Source organism: Hermetia illucens, chromosome 4 (genome assembly GCF_905115235.1).
Source record: "Hermetia illucens chromosome 4, iHerIll2.2.curated.20191125, whole genome shotgun sequence".
NCBI lineage: Eukaryota > Metazoa > Arthropoda > Insecta > Diptera > Stratiomyidae > Hermetia > Hermetia illucens.
This window is the reverse complement of record NC_051852.1, coordinates 46,165,199-46,184,567: the sequence shown is the minus strand read 5'-3', so window position 1 is coordinate 46,184,567 and position 19,369 is coordinate 46,165,199. Positions and strand designations below refer to the sequence as shown.

The window sequence follows — 19,369 nt, the reverse complement described above, 5'->3', positions numbered from 1 at the left end:
TTATTTTTGTTTTACTGAGGATAGTCCAGAGTACGTTGCCTCAAACCCTCCTTCTTTACCTCGGCTTGGAACCAGTATACTATATTAATATAGCATGGCGGTACTCGTATGAGATCAAAAAATGTAATCTACTAAGAATGGTCTCCCAACTTCTCTAACTCTTTTCACTATAAAAAGATACCATTTGATTCGTTTTTTTTTTAATTCAAATTAGGAACACCTAGTTGCCAGCTTATTTCCTCGGAAAAATAAAATTAAAAGATAATTCTTCATAATTTCTTCGCCACACCCAGTGCAATGCACATACATATTTATTGTTATTTATTGTATCGAATCGCTAATTAAAATTACAACACTATCTACGTATCAATAAAAATTAGCAACGCCATGAGAGGTATATTATTGTTATTAGCACCTGCCCGTTACTGATAGATGGTTACGAAATATTTTGGCAAAAAAGGTACATTATCCTAATGGATTTCTCGTTGTGTAAAAGATGAGATGAGAAAGCAATAAATTCGATATTCTTTCGATACATGATAAGCTAGACTTGAGTTGGGTTTACGAAAGATGACTACAAAGTGACTAAGGAGACGAAAATGAACAACCGGTTTACCTTGGCGCTTCGTTTACAATTTCTAGTCAATCGTAGAGATGACAATGCCGAAATATTTGACTGGTATTCCGAGGTTTTCAAATACTAAAGTCATGACGCGTATTGTTTTTCAAAGGAATAACTTATGAGTCTTTAATAGCACCAACAAAGCGTGGAATTAATTGATCACAAATTATTGGAATGATTCAATTGTTCATTTTAAATCCAAACAAACTCTAATGTGAAACAGCTGTACGACCACTTGCGTTGGAATCTGTTTGATCAAATGGTCAATCAGTTGAAAAGAATAATAACTGGACCGCGAACCGATCGTGAGAATGTAATTTCACTGTATTCCTCGCTTGTATCTAGATATACAAGTCTCTGACTTCATATGAAATAAAAATATGAACCTTGCCAAACAACTTGGGCACGAATGTTAATTCCCATATATATGTGAATCATCCCCTTGAGATACCCAATTAGAACCGGCACACGCTATCATTATGTCATATGCACGTAAATTGTAATGCACAATCATAGAATAATTACATTAACAACAAAACATTTTATTCTTGCCCTTCCTAGTGGAAGGTGTGACGCACGCTTCTATAATCCTGACTTATTCGTATCTTGAAATAAAATATTTATTTACTGGGAAGAAGCGACTAGTCTCGCATCACATACTATTTACCCAGAAAATAAAGATCTACGTACATCAATAGCTCAAACGCTTTCTAGAATAAGAGTTCTGACGTTTTATTTGCAGCAATTAAGAATGACCCACATATGTTTCGCAGTTGTTTTTAAACTGTTTAGACAGATATTGTTCAAAAGAAAGGAGTATATGCAGATACGGCGCGTGTTGAAGGCATCAGATATTTTTCCATTCTCCGTCATTTTCTCGTTATTATACCACTTTGAGAAGAAAGTATCAACTTTTTCTCGTATACTTAACTTTAAAGCGATTGATTGCACCTGGCAACTCCTTTCCTATTGGACGAATCGTTTTATCGGAATAAGTACGTTGTATCATAATTTATTTGAAATTTATTGACTGGCACTCTACCACTGACAAGAGATGGATCGCTTGCTTTCGTTCTGGGAAATTTTAGAAGAAAATTCCATCTCGCTCGGTTGACCTATCATTGGAAAAAAGATAGTCAGGTAAGCAGTCATAATACTCAGAGTTTAAATCGACGGCCAAACAGTTTAGAGCCATGTGGAAGGAGCTACTTTCAGAACTAGATTTGGTTGTCATAAATACGTATATAGGGTTACCGCGTTAACCATATCCATATGCCATTGCTGTCGGTTCCTAGCAACCCCTCACCGCAAGATTTTCCAAAAAGTTTGCACTATTCCTCCACATTTCTGTGCAGCGCAATTCTAGGCCGACTCACACGTCGGCCATTCTGAGATAGTGGATTCCATTGCACCTACCCACTAACAGTTCCGCTTTCTAGTCAGCATGTCAATAGACATTGGACCGTTTGAAGCCGAAGTTCTTCATTTGTAATTGTCTTAGACCAGGATAGCCCCTACCTTCCTTTTCAACAAGAAATTTTTTAAAAAACTATACTTTTAAAGTGGCATGGAGAATATTTTGCAATTAAAATTAATTTTAAATACATAGAGAAGAAAAGGTTCTACATTTTCTTTACGGAAGGCCCTGCAGTTTTCCCCGGCGTGATAAGGGGAAACTTGATTTGAATTTTTAGACTAGAATATTACTGAACATTTGCGACTGTGATACTTAATCCGGTGTCTTGAAAGTAGTTTGATTAGCACAACTTAGAACAAATCCTAGGAAATAGATTTTTCCAGACAATTACAACGATTACATTTTTCCATACACAAGATGCCTGTCACAAAGTAAATGAAAATTTTTCAAAAACAACACAATGATCTTTCAAAAATCATCTTTTTATTGATACACCGACATAATACGGCTCATTAATCGTTTGGCCTTAGAGGCGCGAACTACTTGTGGGTTATTCCCTTTGAATGGATGAAATCCGCGCACGGTTGTTGTGAGCCAACAGAGCCTATTTCAGCATACAAAAACTATTCGGTTCGAAACGTCTTCCCATAGGGTTAAAGCTCTTACTGTACAAGACAATGATCTTGCCTCATGTATTCCTCGGAGACGAACTCTTGGCCGCGTTCGAGAGAAGAATCCTCCGAAGAATTTTTGGCCCCCTACATGAGGATGAACGATTCCGTAGCCAACATAACGACGAAATCTATGAGCGATACCATGACCGTCCGGTCGTGGATAAAATCCGCCTCGATAGGTTACGGTGGGCGGGTCACTTAATTCATATCGATGAGGATGATCCAGCCCGGAAAGCCTATAAGGGCAATATCTATGGTAGAAAAAGGAGACGAGACAGACCCTGCCTAAGATGGACACGATGGCATAGGTCAGGACGCCAGACAGATTTTAGGGATATCGAATTGGTGGACCTCGGCGTAAAACCGTGATGTCTGGAGTTCCTTATTAAGGCAGGCCTAGACCGAATACCGGTCGTTGCGCCGTTGATGATGATGATGAATGGTAGAAACAAATTGAATTCATTTTTAACAGATCAACTTTAAACATAAAAAGCTTAGATTTTTTTGGAAAATAGGATTATTCACAATGTAGGTCAAAGCGATATCTTTATTTGAGTGAAATTATGCGGTGTTTCCAACGATTAATTATCTGAAATAATAAAAAACTTGTTGTTTCTTTTTCGTTGGTGTGGATATTTATTCTTGCAAGTTGTTAGCATTGATGAAGGGAACAAGAGGTTCCCGAAATATCGGTATTTACAAGAATAAATATCCACTCCAACGAAAAAGAAACAACAAGTTTTTTATTATTTCAGATATCTTTATTGTTAAATAAGTGTGTGGTTTAGACTCATCTGACTACTATTTTGTGGTCAAGCCACCATTCTTGGTTGGAAAATGTATACCCAATTGTGACCGATGTGCGACCTGAAAACTAGCCTCCCTAAAATGTGCACTTTTGATTGCCAAACAAAAATGAGTGCTTACTATTTTATCGCTTATACTAAATTCCATGCTGCACTTCGATATATTCGTTTTTAGGGAGAAATCCTGCAACTTCTAAATGTAAATTTTGATACAATTTTAACAAATTGGCAAGTCCCAAATACTATAAGGACAGTACCTCATCGAAAAAAATATTGTGAATTAATCATTTCTGTATTATTGAAAAGGTTCGAAAAGTCAGTTAAACTTAGAAAAGATTTTTGAGAATGAGATTGGAGTTCTAGGCTTGGAATGACTGAAGTGACAAAATACCAGCACAGCTTCCATTCAAAGACTAGCGAAAGTAATACCTTGGTTATGAGATATTGGATGTGCTTGGTCACTCTCAAAAGATTTGCTGGCTTGAAGCTAAAGTTTCGTCTTCGTAGTTGATAAAGCAGCATCCAATAGTCCAGGCCTCGGCCAATTTTTGAACTAATCAAATTCATTAAATTTGTGTTCTCTTTATCTTTAATCCAATTTCTTCTTTACTGTAATCGGCATCAACGCCGTGATGATCGGTGTCACATTTAGTCCTGAGTTTGTAAAGAATTCAGGACATTTCGTTGTGTTGTGTTGAACTCTCAAACTATACACTTACTGTTTGCAGATTTTCCATGAGTCTTGCACTAAAAAAAACTATAAATTTGAGGATTTTTTTTTTGTTGAAGATGCTGGGAGTCCTGATTCCGCACCCACTTGGTGACGGACCGGACCACTTGGGAAGCAACTTACTTCCTCTTTTATAGTCCACGGACTCCCCTTTTTTGAATTTGTCCTGCCTGGCTCTAACTAGAGGTTGAAAAAAGTGCCTAAGGGTTCCTTCCTCTTCTCGGTAGCTTTTTCAATGCGAATTGTATGGTGTGCCGAGTCTGCCGGTATGGTCCCTTCTTCTGTTATGATCGGGTCTCGTTATAGGCAGGCCAAATCCTTCTTCACTTGGCGCAGGTTATGAGCCTTCGCAATCTGAAGTCAGCGGCTGCTAAGTAGGGCGAGTAGATTCCCCTCCTAACAAGCGCCAGCAGGTCGCAGACTGTCCCCACCCAGTTTGGCAGCTCGCTCATTCTCCACTATGTTCTTATGATCGGGAACCCAAAGGAGGGTGACTTTGAACGTGCCAACCAACTGTTCAATGCATTCCTGTACTGCCTCACCAGTCTGGTGGATGCCGCCACGAAGTACAAAGCCTTAACAAGGTTTTCCTATGTGACATATTTTGAAAGCATTTTTTCAATTGGTGGGAAGCTTACCTAAAATCCTGTTGTTCCAATCGGGAATTATTTTACACGTCAGTATATCTGGTCTGAACTACGATTATATATTTGCGTTAATAATTTCTTATCTTTATTTTTGAACAAATTAAGCCGAGTTTTGAAGATTCTGCTTTATAACTCCGCCATTTGACTATGTAAGATAAAATTATGATCGTGGTTCGGACGATAGAGGCAAGTATACAGATTAAAAGAACGTTTGAATTTTTGATTATAGATTACTGGAAATGGAAATGCTCTTCACACCAGCCACCCACTTGTTTTTAACGGTGTCCACTTTGACCGCAAAAACACAAATACAAATGATTATTAGATTCATTAAATTACTGATTTTGGATCATAATTCAAGATGCCAGTAATAACATATAAAAAGATTGAAAAGATAATATTTCTCTTTATTGTAAAAAAACAAATTTAAAAAATGGTTGAAATATCGGGCGTCACATAGGAGAATCCCTTTAATGGCCGCCTGACTGTCGGTCAGAATGACTGTGCTACACTTGTGGATAAGATTGCCACAACAGGTTTCAAGTACTTCCGCTTGCAATACACTAGTGAATCCTGGGAGATCATATGACTCAACTACGCTGCGCGTATGCGAAAAAAAACCGCACCAACTCCATAGACCATTTTTGATCCATTGGTGAGGAATACTGTGCCATACCCTTGCAACACGTAGTCGATCCTCCACTTTGTCCTGCTTGGGCAATGCTCCTCGTAAAGCTCGGCTAGCGCGTAGTGCAGTCTGTTAAGAACGTCCAGAATTTCCGAGGCACTTCTGGTAGGATGGAGGATGTATTTTATGTTGAAGTCCAGGGGGAGTAGGTGTAAGTGTACACTGGGAGCATTTACCGGGCGGAGCTCCGGTAGCACCTACTCATGCAGTTCTTTGAATCCTTTTAAGTTTTGCTGTTATACTTCCTGGTCAGGGCTTGGCACCACACAATACAATCGTACGTTGGAATCGGACGAAGGAATTTCCCTCAGTCGAAGACCCCATTTCTTTACAAGTATCCTCTTACAGGCGTAAAAGGTAAGATTTGAGTCGAAATCAAATGGCAGGAAACACGACGAAATCGAAAGGCGGGCGGATTCTTTGCTAACAAACCGTGGACACCTAATCAAACCGATTGCAAATGCCGTTAAACATATTTGAACAAATGGAGTTAAGGAGAATCTTGCACCCAATTCGAACATGTATACGAGATTCGATGATTTGTATAATTTATTCAAAAACGAAAATAAAAAAAAATCTGAAAGTTCTACTAGATTATTTATTAAAGTGATACTTAAAGATATTAAAGTGGAGCAACGCCAGCTGGCAAGTTATGAAAAAGATGGGAGGAAGTGGACTTAATTGATTTGCGGACGTGGCGACTGAATCGAGGCGACTCCTGTATAGGGCTAATGTGTTATTGAGGAGAAAGAAGAAGTGTTTGGTACGGTACAGACCAAAAATTACGGATGCAGAGGTACTTGCATAATAATATACTTCACCTGCGAAGAAATGATGACAGCGGTTAGACCGAAGAAATCAACCTCTTTGGGATATTCCACAAACGTCAATTTTGAGCAGAACCTGCAAAATGCTTGCTTCAAAACACTCAGGACTAGTAAAGCCTTGCTAAAAACGATACCGAATAGGAGAAGGAAGCCTGTAATACAACTATGTTGAAATCTACCTTGGTATATGCAGTTCCCGTTTGAGAAAGACCAATGCATAGCAGATGTAATGTCCAAAAACTGTAGCAACACGACAAATGAAACGGAGTGTATATACTATATAGTGGAAACTTTGGTACTTCAGAATCGCACAAGGAAGATAAACCAGTACATCGAAAAATGTGGTAAACAAATGCTTAAATCACAAGATCCATAGTAGAACACAATCAGTGCAAGCAAACGCTGGTCACCATTAGTGAAAATGAGATTATATGGTCGCGATGAGTCGCGGCAATAAATAAAACTAATGCATTGAATACTATGCATCCCCATTTACACTATAGCATATCTTATCCAGAGAGCCAAAAAAAGGGGTTGATTGTCAAGATTCTAAAGAACGGGAACCGTTTTGAGGATGACAATTGAAGGGGTAACTGCGTGCTACCTGCTATCGCAAAGATAATAGTGAAAATAATCCTGAAACGCATCAACAAATATCTTGGAAGCTTGATCGACAATGAGCATGCTGGTTTTCGCTCCGGACCACATCAATACCCTATGAATCATTTTGAAACAGTATGCGGAATTTAGATCTTCACTGCACCTGCTCTTCATTGTTTTCGAGAAAGCTTTCGATAGCATGAACAGAGAGTGTACCTCGAGTACTCTACGTAGGAGGGGCATTCCAGAGAAACTAATAGCTAGTATTAAAGCAGCATATGTTGGCGCAAAATGTCAGGTGCTGCACCGAGGTCAAATCTCGGAGGATTTTGAGGTTTAAAGCGCAGCCCACCAGATATTATTCGTCTTGTTATCAGTGACGTACTTTTTGCTGCCTTGTCCGGGGGACATGGAGTAGTTCAATTCACTATGTTTCCTCAAGCACCTCGACTACACTGATGACTCTGCTTGGCCAAATGGTTTTGGATTTGGAAAGAGAGGCAAGTACAGTTGGACTGAAGATAAACACCAACAAAACCAACGCTATCAGTCTGATGGGTCATCGCACTCTCCCTAGCTGCATTAATGAGCAGAGTACCGAAAGCGTCGATCAATTTGTATGTATATTTAGGAAGCGTAGTATCTGCTGCCGGTTATACCGAACTGGATGTTCCCGATGCATTAACAGCGCTAGATCCGCTTTCACTGCCCTGTCTAAAATCTGACAACACCAAGATCAGGGTGAGACTGTTCTGTGCTAGTGTTCTTTCTGTGTTGCTAAATGGGAGTAGCACATGGAAAGTGAACTCCGCTGTTACACAAAAACTCAAACCTTTCGTCAATAGCTGTCTGGGTCATGTCATCGGAGTGCGCTGCCTTGAAATTATCTTGAAACGAACAACTGGGTCGGCGCATAGATGTGCCAATCACACGCAATGTGATTGGAAGACGGAAGTGGCAATGGATAGATCACACTTTAACGAGGGGCGACAATTGCATTGCGGGCTGCGCCATGCAGTGGAATCCACTCTTATAAGATGATTAACGAGTGGATCGCCACAAGGGCGCTTGGCGCAAGACAGTGGAGGAGGATTGCGAGCATCTCGAGAAATCGTGGAGGGCATTTCAGGAAACCGCGAGCAATGGCGGGTAGATATGATTGATGCGCCATATCATATATATATTATCCTAAGGATGTAATTCCAGCGTAAAAAACAGAAAGTAGCCATTCCTCTCCCTCCCCTGTAAGTGAAGTAATTCCCAGTTTGCGGGGCGATCAAGATCTGGTAAAGGAAAGGTTATGAAGTAAATCGTAATTCGGCAAAATTCGCTAATTATGCAGACAACAGTAACATGATACTCCCATTTGCAAAAAATTAAATCATTCACTCTTTGAAAAATTTGCCAGATCATATCAGAAAACTTTCTTTGTGTCGCTAATTTGTGAATATCAAGAAGATAATTCCCAAAAAACTACCCATAAAAAGTAGATATCTAATCTCAATCTAGCCCAGAAGTAACTTCCAATTTATTGACTATATCTTTTGTTTTTCCCTATTTGTAATGTTGAATGAGGAGGCTGGCTTTTAATCACTCCATGAATCACAAGATCCCAGATAAGAGTTTACTCAAAATCGCATGAGTATAATCTGCAACGCTTGGTCAATATTTGTTTATGCACAAACTTTCGATTTCATAAATCATTTGCAGGTAACCTTCCGGGAAATACCAATCAGTCATCAAACGAGAAACTTACCCGAATGCACAGCTGTATCCTCTTCAGCGGCAGTCACAGGACTCACTATCCTCACTCTCGTCCTATTTCCTTCCGTTGTCACCTGCGTGTCGTTTGGGTCATATTCCTTTATCAGAAAGTATTCCCGCAAAATCTCCAAGCATTTGTCCGATCGCAAAAATCGCTCCAAACGGTCGAGCGGTAACGTTTGGACGTTGTAGTCCGCATACTGCATGGAAGATGCTCCGCCATCCGCGGAAGATGATTTCGATGAAGATGATGACGATGAGGTGAGCGACTTGAGCAGGGAATTACTACGAGAAAGTTTCGTGGAATGTGCACGTCTAATGAAACTCAGAGATTTCTTCGGGGTAACTTGCGGTGACGTCACTGAAGTATCTGATGAGTAATTCTTTGTGGCGGCCGCTGAAGTTGCCGAACAAGTTGCTGTAGTTGGATGCGATGACGCAGCCGAGGGCAGAATCTTTGGAGTCGATTTCAATAGGAAAAGATTCTTCGGTGGGAAAGTGTTTGATATGATGCCCGCCGCGGCGGGAGAAAGGTTCTGGGGAAGCGTTTTGGATTTCGTTTTCACAGTCAAGCGAGAGGGTGAGGAATGAACTTTGCTGGCCAGGTTCAGACTGGACTCTGAGGTCTGGGGAACTGAGAGGATGTTTGACCGCGAACGACACTTCATGTCCTTGATGGGGGTTGATGTATTAGTTTGCATCCGACAGATTTCTGCATCATCTTCGTCCTGATCACGATGACCTTCCAAATCAGGAGGTATTTTGGACGTGGAGGTGCTCCTCTTCAGCAGATCGTTGTAATCCTCATCGTCTAGACTGATCCCATTCAAAACTACTCCATAGCGCTTTGAACGGGCATTATTCGGCGTATTTTGGCTACTATTGGCACTGTTCACGCTGTCGGATCTTCGCGTCTTATGACCCACTAGGGCGTCTGTCAGGCTCCAGTTGAATCCGCACGGTGGACTCATATCTTTCCCATAAAGGTGAGATTCCGCTAAGTGTTTTCCCAGAAGGGAGGTAAGTTTTTCACTGTTTACAATTATGTTTTCATCAGCGTCTGTTCGGGTGAGAGGAACGTAGAAGGTTGATCGACGTCTTGACGAATCCGTAGACGAGAAGGATGGTTGCTCGGCGCTCTGCAGCATTGTGACCTCAAACGACCGGACGACGACAAACCGAACTACCCGTGCCCGCGATGCAGGAGGTCATGGGATCAGCACACACTGAACAGGAACAGACAGAAATGGACGTTTCTTAGGGGGCAGCACCTCGAAGCATTTCAAACGGTTCAAGTGAATTAGTTTCGACCTCAATATTCATTCGACACAGAATTAATACGATGAACAACGGGACAGATTTTTTCACAGTACTGAGCAACATTAACACCGTTTCCACTCGAAACCTCCAACACTTATTCCTACTTTTATCTAAGCCCAACACTAGGCAGCCACTACGCAAGTCTTCGCGGCACTCGAATCTGATAACTATTTTTCGACCGCTTCTCACTACCGCGTCGGATAACAAGATACGTAATGTGAAAAAGCAACAACGGTAATTTTATCACAAAAACTCGATATGCAACAAGAAATCCACATCAAGAACGAATCCGACTTGGAGGAAAACCGGATTTTCTTTCGCTTCTGAAAGATCTTGCCGCGCTCGAGGCTGCGGCAATTCGAGCTGAGTTGAGCCCGCGCCGACTAACAACAAAATGATCAACAACGAGAACTGCGCCACGGAGGAAAATCGATAGTGGGAGAGCGCACGATGGAAGCTTCACTTCCCGTTCCAGACCGTCCAGGACTTACACACGAAAATCACATTTTATTGACCCCACGGGAGTTTTTCCGCCGATACTGGTTTGCTTTGTGATAACTGATCAACGCAGAATCGTCCACCCAACAAGGGTAAATGTATCTTTTTCTGTGACACTCGAATTGAACTGGCTACGCATGGGAATCGCCTCGAGACAGTGACTATCCACGTAAAATCGACCGCGCACTGTTCGCCGGTCCCCGTACTTCACACATGAACTACACAAACCCAATTGCCAGCACTTCATCCCAGAAGGTACGTTCGACCAGATTCCACTCAGTAGAGTTTACGCAGCGTAGAACTCGCTTCCAAGCCTTCCAGTTTGCGTTGTTGCCGCTTTTCCAGATAGTGCGGTGCATTGAGAGCGGTCCGGATAGATGGAAATGAGCGGACTTTTGGGTTTCATTGTTGTGGGTAATTAGGTGAAATGCGACTAAAATTAATATCAGGGAAGGTGGTAGTGGCCTATGATATCTAGGAAAATTATATGCAGAATTTTCGAAAAATTACTCATCGGACTAATTTCTCTGTGAGATTTCTTAGATTAGAATAAGTTGGAGGCAGTAGTCGGACAATAATTGCTTTAAAAACGGTTATTTTCAGGAAAACACAACAAATAATCCGTAGACAATGCAAAAGTCCGGGGAAATCGATTCAGAATCTCCCCTCTATCTGCCTTGTATATGGTTCAAAATTGACTAAAATTACAACCACGAAAATTAATGTCTAATTTCTTTCTAAAGATGATATTCGGGGAATTATTTACCTCCTAGGCGATTAAGTGTCTTTAATTGGAATCAGTAGATATTTAATCAATGCCTGCTTTTCAACTGAAGGAAGAAGAAAGCGAGCAATTTCTCGATCAGTATTTTGATAATTTTCAAATTTATCTTCTATTCTGGGTAAGAATATACTCTTCGGTTATTATGTTGTCTTTAGATAGAAATTGAGTTTTGGTATGCGCATATGATCCTCGTTCTAAACGAAGCAAGATAATCGACTCCTGGAGGAACGTGTGGATTATTTAACTCAGCTGAGCCTACCAGAAAGAGAGAGAGAGGGAGAGACATGAATTTAATGGTGGATTAATTCTTATGATCTTACGCCCAAGCCATGAAACAATCACTGCCCCGGGTGGCCCCTGCACCTCCACCTCCAACAAAATCTCGCCCAAACCAGCCGGTTGCATTCCGTGAATTGGTTGGAGCCCTCACCTCAGCCAGCAGGAATGAACAACGGCAATTCGCTGCCATTAAACTTATTCTTAATTTATGGAGTTAAGTATCGTTACTTTTAACTCCGCGTCCCTTGTATCTCACGCTAAACGTGCCACTGCCCAGGTGTTGATCGACTCTCTGAAAGCAGACATTTATTGCGTTTCGGAGACCCGTCTTAAAAGCAGATATAACGTGAACTTCACCGGATATAATACCATTCAGTACGATAACAACACCGGCTCTGCCCTATTAATCAAAAAAGATTATGAATTCGAGGAAGTCGCAATAGACAACCTGCTAACCTGTTCCGGCTGGCAATAAACGGATTCTCATTGTCTCTGTTTATATTAGGTGCCAATCTAGAAATGAGCAACTGGGTCATGGCTTAAAAGTCTTGAGCGATCTCCAGTTGAAATCTAATTACTTTATCTTTGGAGGCGACTTCAACTCCAGGCACACTCACTGGGGCTGTAATGGGAAAACCCTGTTCAAATGGATCCACGACCCTTTCTCGCTTACCAGTCACGTGAGGGTCTTGCCGAATTCTCCGTCAAGGCCCAGTAGTCAATCTATATAGACTACTTCCTTCTGTCTATGGAAATGAAGCAAAGCGTTCAGGTAATATCATGTGACACCTTACCAGGCATGTCCGACCATTTCGCGGTCAATCTCAAACTGCCCTCATCTCTTTCTCTGAAAAAGAGAGTAATGACCACAATTAGGTCTTTCGCCCACACTGACTGGGATAAAGTCAGGGCTGAGTTAGCACCAAAACTCAACTTGAAAAAGCTCTCAAATAATCGTAATCTGTCGGACAAAGAAATCGACGAGGCTATTAACTTGGCGTCTGACGCTATTGACACTGCTACACGCAGGAACTCTAAGCTGATAAAAGTCGATGAGTTTGAATTCAATTCTCTTCCGCATGAGATAATGCTCTACTTGAAAGTTAGGCAGATTTGGAGGCGTAATCTCAGGCGCAAATTTCACGAGCACGGGAATAAAATAAATGCGGAATATAAAGCATTACCCTCCCGGATTAACTGTCTCAGTACGCTAATCCGTGGTATAGTGGCGACCTTCCGTAGCAAGGAATTGACCCGCAAACTTGCAGACATTAAGCCTGGAGCTAATATGTTCCAAAATATCAACAGGCTACCGGGGAAATACAAAACCCGCAACGTTGTTCTAACTCAAAGCAAAATGCGAGCCTGCAGTGATGCTGAGAAAGCAAAAACACTCAATTCTTCGAGCGGCAGCTCAACGCAACACCTCCGAGCAACAGAACGGCTCTCACTAAGACTGTTGATTCAAAGGTCAGAGATTTCACTTCTAGGAACTGCTACAGAATCACGTCTTTCTGCCCAGAACCTTTCCAACAAGCCTACTGATTCGAGCAAATTTATGAGTTTATCACAACTCACTGCTATTACCCATAACCTTAACGGTAAAAAGTCAGCAGGCTCAGATGGAATTGCGAATTTAGTCTTAAAAAATCATCCAGTAGCCTCCATTAAGTTCCTGCTTGCGGTTTTTAATAACTGCATTAATAATGGCTACTTCCCATCCACCTGGAAAATAGCCAAAATTATAGCCATTCGGAAAGGAGGTGTCTCCTGTGAACCTGGTAACTTCAGACCCGGTTCACTTCTATCTAACCTGGGAAAGCTTTTTGAGAGAGCATGGACCGTAGTGCTGGTCCAACACTGCAATCTTAACAACATTATTCCAGACAACCAGTTCGGTTCCCGTGCTTAACACGGAACACAGCATGCCCTGAGCTGCCTTCACGATACTGTGGCCAGCAGAGTTAACGTCAATAACAAACCCACGGTAGCTTGCGCTCTGGATTTAGAAAAGGCCTTTAATTCCGTCTGGATAAACAAACGGGCTGATCAAATACGAATTCCCAGTCCCGACGATCAGACTTGCCATCAGTTTCTTCGACATTTTTACGTCAGTGTCGGAAACGAGATTTCCGATCTCCGGTTACTTCTGGGGTGCCGCAGGGATCCATTTCTGGTCCTACTTTATACAACATTTTCACTGCTGATGTCCCCTCCCCTGAGGTCGGTACAGAACTTATGCAGTATGCCGACGACACACTCGTCTACTCCCCTAATTTTCGCCCAGCCAAGGCAGTTAGCGAAATAGAGGATTTCTTGGTTGACCTCTGCTTCTACTACCAGAGCTGGGGTATTAAAATTAACTCAACCAAGACACAAGTCTGCATCTTCAGGAGGAACTTGGAGGATACTTGGGATCTAGATCCAGCCACTGGAAGGCTAAACGGCTGAAACTGGAAATCGGGAATACAATAGTAAGAGGGTCGAAATCGATCAAATATCTAGGAATCAATTTCAACGAATTCCTAAGATGACCATGTTAAACGCGCCATTGGAAAAGCAAATGGTGCATTGCGCAAGATCTACTTTCTTCTTCGCGAAAAAGTGGGTCTAAGCACCAAAACTAAGCTGATCCTATATAACACTCTCATCAGGCCCATCATATGCTACGGAGCCCCTTCGTGGATCACTTGCTTTTCGAAAGCCATGAATAAATGCATGTCTTTCGAACGCCGTGTATTAAGACGTTGCACTGGATTGTCTTACAATTGGAAGACTAAGAAGTGCGGCAGGAACGCCATAGTATACCGGCGAGCAAATATAGACCCCATTAGAGAATATGTTCTCAACATTACGGAGCGGTTTTTCAATAAACTTGAAAACCATCCAAATCCAAAAATTAGAAGACTGCATGAGCAGGACAAAACAATCCCACTAGCGACTTTGCTTAGGCCGTGTTAGATACTGAACCCTGACCTAAAATCAATAATCCTGTCCCTCTTCGACACACCTTGCCTGGTAGGAGTGCAAAGAGGCTAAGCACTATATGAATATTAAGTGCTATTGTATATAGTAGAATTAAGTATTTATGTAAGTAGAAATAAGTAGTAGTAAAAAAAAGTAGTAATAAGGTAGATGTAAGTAAGTAAAATAAAACCTTCTCGCGTCATTAGTGCGGACGCAGTTTTGAAAATAGGTTAAGTAATGTTTTAATTAAATACAAAGCCAAGGAACGTTGTAAATTACAGTTTGTTTTTACACAATAAAGTTAATTACAGAGAAGGTCGGGTAGGCCAAACAATGTATAGCCATCCATTGTAATAATTCTAAGCTAGCTAAGCTAATTCTAAGCTACTCTTAAGCAAAATGTATCAGATGTAAGACACTAATTGGAAATAAATAAGATGAAAATGAAGAATTCTTATGATATTTTCAAGGATCGCTCTCCCATGTTGGTTTTTACCTATTTCAACTTATAAAGTAGTTTACGATGATTGTGTGATGTAAAATCCAAAATTTTCAATTCTTTGAACAATCTATGTAAACTTCCCGACGCATGGTATGGGTGGTGATTTTCACTTATCCTGGTCTGAAGAAGATTGTAATGATACTTGCATTGGTTACAATTAGACCCATTCTAGCTACTATATCCAATACATATATGCCCTTCTCTTGAGTTCGCCGTTTGATGGTTCTATTGAACTGCTTTGGAATTAGAATCTCCGAGACCTGCAAATTCTACTGCTCTGTCTTCGATTAAATCAGTTTACACTGAAACTGATCAATTCTAGTAAAGGATTATTCTCATGTATAACAAGAAGATCGACAGTGGAAATGCAAGGTAAAACAATATTGAAGCTAATCAAGTCAAAATCTGTATGAAGGAAAATTAGTTTAAATTTAGAGGTGAGTATTATAAACAGTTAAACGAAACCGTGATGAGGAACCCCCCCAAATCAGTAAAATCTTCATGGCCAACCTGTAAACAAAGTTAGGTTCGACCGATCTGATGCCAAGGTCTTGAAAGAGGTATGTAGACCATTACCTGCGCTATCATCAAGAAAAACCGCACTCCAATATCGAGTTCACCGTGGAGGTGAAAAAAGGTGAATTACCTTCCTTGGACTTGCTGTTGATGGAGCAAAATAAATTAGATCTACAGGAAATCGACGGACGCTAAACAAGTTGTCCCCAGCACTTCGAGTCACGCTCATCAGCACAAAGTCACCTCATCGGATGCCAACCCTTGTCATTTCCTTAGACGGGACGGTGTGATGAAGGATACGAAGCATATTTTTGAGGTCGCCAAATTGAATGGATACACCAACCAGATCATCAGCATCGTGATCAGCAAACGAAGAAGAACAACAGCAAGCGCTTATCAGGACTCCAAATCAACAGCTCAGACAGAGAATAGCTTTGGAATTCAACGAAATTGAAACGAAAACTGGGAAAACATGATTTGGATACCAGGAACAACCAGCTCAAAACCCTTCAAGGATTGACCAATCAATAAAATGGCTAAGCCCGCAATGCACGAAATGTCCTGCGCAAATCGCAGAAAACTGTACATCGGAGAAATCAAAAGGAATGTGAAAATACGCTTTATAAAACATCTAAGGAAGAACATATCGTCCTAAGTACCCGCACGGTTGGTGAAGCATGTAAGAGATACGAGGAAGTTAGACGTTGCCGAAAGGTTGGAAATTTATGGAACATGGAAGGATGAATTTTTCAACAGGGATCAAGGCAACGGTTACTCCTCCATAACGACAGTGTAGATTACTTTCGTCTGAGCCCTTGCAGTCCATTCCTAGGTGACCTAGATTCAGAAATCGATACTATTTCTTCGTTTTTGGGTAAAGACGTATTGCCGTCTTGGTTCAGTTCATTTTTATGCTTCTTTGCGTGAGTTGTCAAGCTCTAATCCCAATCTCTGTTAGGGATTTTTTGTAGTTATCCCGCTAGTTTTGACTTATCAGTTACTATGTCATGCAGTTATTATTTCTTTAGTTGTTTGTGTTGTTTTTCCGGCTTATTTTATAATGAAAAAAAGACAAATTTTATTTCTTAATGTGAGTTTTTTAATTCTCATATACCGGTACTGCGGATGTTGGTTTTTGGTAAATGTCGAATTCCCACAGAGGAAAAATCGAATTCGACATTTACCGAAAATCAACATCCACGCAGAGAACCATCCCAGAAACATCACAACACACAACAAAAAAATGATATCACAAAAAATGACATCGAACAACGCAATGCTCCATCGCATGCTAACCACGCCTTTATCTGAGGAACGTTTAAATCATGAGAAACACCACATCATTGAAACTGCAGAAAAGAATGGATTCAACAGGCTATGGTCTTCCTGTTGAACCCATTAATCATTAAAAAAATTACGAAAATGGAAAGGAATAAGCTGGCGATATTTTTTACACAAGTAGGACCATCTAAAAAACATGGAGTTCCTATCATCCATTCCCAAATCAACTACCAGGTGGAAAACATCCTAAGAAAACGTGGCATCGAGATGATATCTACCAGCAGATCACATCAAGTCAAGACATGATTAGGAAGCGTCAAGGACCCCAAGGAAGATAGCGAGAAAAGTAGAATGTACCAGATAGCCTGCACCAATTGTGAAAAATCATATATAGGGCAAACTAGAAGATTAATAACAACGAGGTTCAACGAACATATAGGGGAAGCAAATCTGTCGAAAGCAAAAAGCAGACCAACACATGCCCTGAAATGATTGGTAGTCAGACACGACATCACCGAAGAGAAACATACAATAACGGAGGATAATCTAAGGGTAATTAAGGAGGTTACTGACTTTCGCAAATTGGACGCATTTGAGAGTTTCATCATCCACAAGATACGGGAGGAAAAAAGAATTAACAGTGATTTAGGAAACCTTAACAGTTGGCTTTTTGGATTAATTAGGTAGTAAAATTAACTAGCAATTAAGGTCTGGATTTATGTATTTAAGGACAAGCTGGATCATAAGCAGTTCAGACAAAAACTCACTGAGGAAGAGAACAACTGGTGTTGATAGACCAGTAGCTTACTCCAAACTACAATTTTTATTTTACATTGTGCATATATATATTTCGGGAGCAACTTACCCCCTTTATCAGTAAGGAATAAGCTACTGGCCTATCAATTTTAGGCTTGGCTACAAATAGAAGACAATATCTAACCTCTTAGGACAACTGGTCTTGGAAATACTGGTATATGAGAAATAAAAACGCACTATTCGGCATTAAAGAAAATTTGTCTTTTTTTTCATTATGTCATGCAGTTCCTGACGCAACTAACCTTGGGTAAGCATTTTTATGGAACTGACACCCTTCCTTCACAAAAAGTGGAAAAAATTGTAACTTGTAATTACTATGCTAGAAAACAGAAATCGAATAGGAATAATTGCGTTCTCCTTACTCTTCTCTTCTCTTGAGGCAAGCACCCCATAGGCTTGAAGCCAGAAAGCAACGGTAATTGCCCGTGGGAGTAGTTTTTGGTTGAAAAAGGAAGTTGAATGAGGAAATGCTCGAATGCACAACACAATGTCCTGACCACACTACATACCATAGAAGAATAATGCACCACCTACGTGTTATTTGCCTAGAAGAGGCATTCTAGATAATTCCATAACTTTTATTGGAGTAACATATAAAATCGCAAAATATCAGCTAGAGATAATTTAAAGTGCAAATTGGCGTTAACTCTCAAGCCTGCCACGAAATCGAATGCTCTACATTTTCAGTACGATAGCTCAGGAGACATTAACAGTGTGTCTGGTGGACCCTACCATATCGGCTGTTATAAAGAAAAGCAATACAAATTTGGCTAAGGCAACGATTATTGTCTAATTTCTACATTTGTACATTCAAGATATGATACGCTTCGTTTAGAAATAAGATCCGATCATCTAGGTAGATAACTCCTTTCTCCTGTAACCACCATTATAATAGGATTGAAAATACAGGGCACCATGTGCTAGTAGGTAACCCCACTATGTTTGCAGAGTTAGTTGCCCAAATTGGACAATACACTTGACTTTGCGGTCTATTAAAAATATCACGACCGATAACGTTGTGTTTATATGAAAAGAAAAGAAATGATAAGTAGTACAACCACGAAACTACTTTGCCACGGAAATATCAATGATCCTTCGGGTAAGGGCTGACTTCACTGTTACGACCTTTGGCTGTCGAAAATGGTATGGAGAGTCGCCATAATGCTTGGACAAAAACTGACATTCTGAGATTAAGTGAACTGAGAAGATGGCACTCTGGAGAGCACCGCACTTCTCCCAGCGCCACTCTGTTTTGTGCTCTGGGAAGTCAAGTGGTAGCAAATGCGACTCTGAGGTGTCGGACTTACCTATTACTCCAAAGCGGGCTCTCTTGATCTAGAAACTGGAGCTGGTAGGATGTTCACTGCGAGTTTTACGTCCAGGTTAAGGAGCATTAAAATTGCGAACTCTTGGCCGCGTTCGAGAGAAGAATCCTCCGAAGAATTTTTGGCCCCCTTCCTGAGGATGGACGATTCCGTAGCCTACATAACGACGAAATCTATGAGCGATACCATGACCGTTCGGTTATGGATAAAATCCGGCTCAATAGGTTATGGTGGGCGGGTCACTTAATCCGTATGTGTGAGGATGATCCAGCCCAGAAAGTCTATATGGGAAATATCTATGGTTGA

General features: G+C 40.9%; 1 protein-coding gene across 6 annotated transcripts in view; it reads right to left on the bottom strand.

The window, feature by feature from the left end:
• The window catches only part of LOC119655696 (ras GTPase-activating protein raskol), a 426,106-nt gene that overhangs the window by 74,565 nt on the left and 332,172 nt on the right, over nucleotides 1–19,369 (bottom strand). The window contains exon 1 of one of the 6 annotated variants that reach the window (XM_038061703.1): nucleotides 8,768–10,833. The exons of the other annotated variants lie outside the window; for them this stretch is intronic. Coding sequence (XP_037917631.1) covers nucleotides 8,768–9,923 — 1,156 coding nt within the window. The 5' untranslated portion in view covers nucleotides 9,924–10,833. Of the gene's footprint in view, nucleotides 1–8,767; nucleotides 10,834–19,369 lie in introns of those variants that run through there. 6 annotated transcript variants of the gene reach the window in all.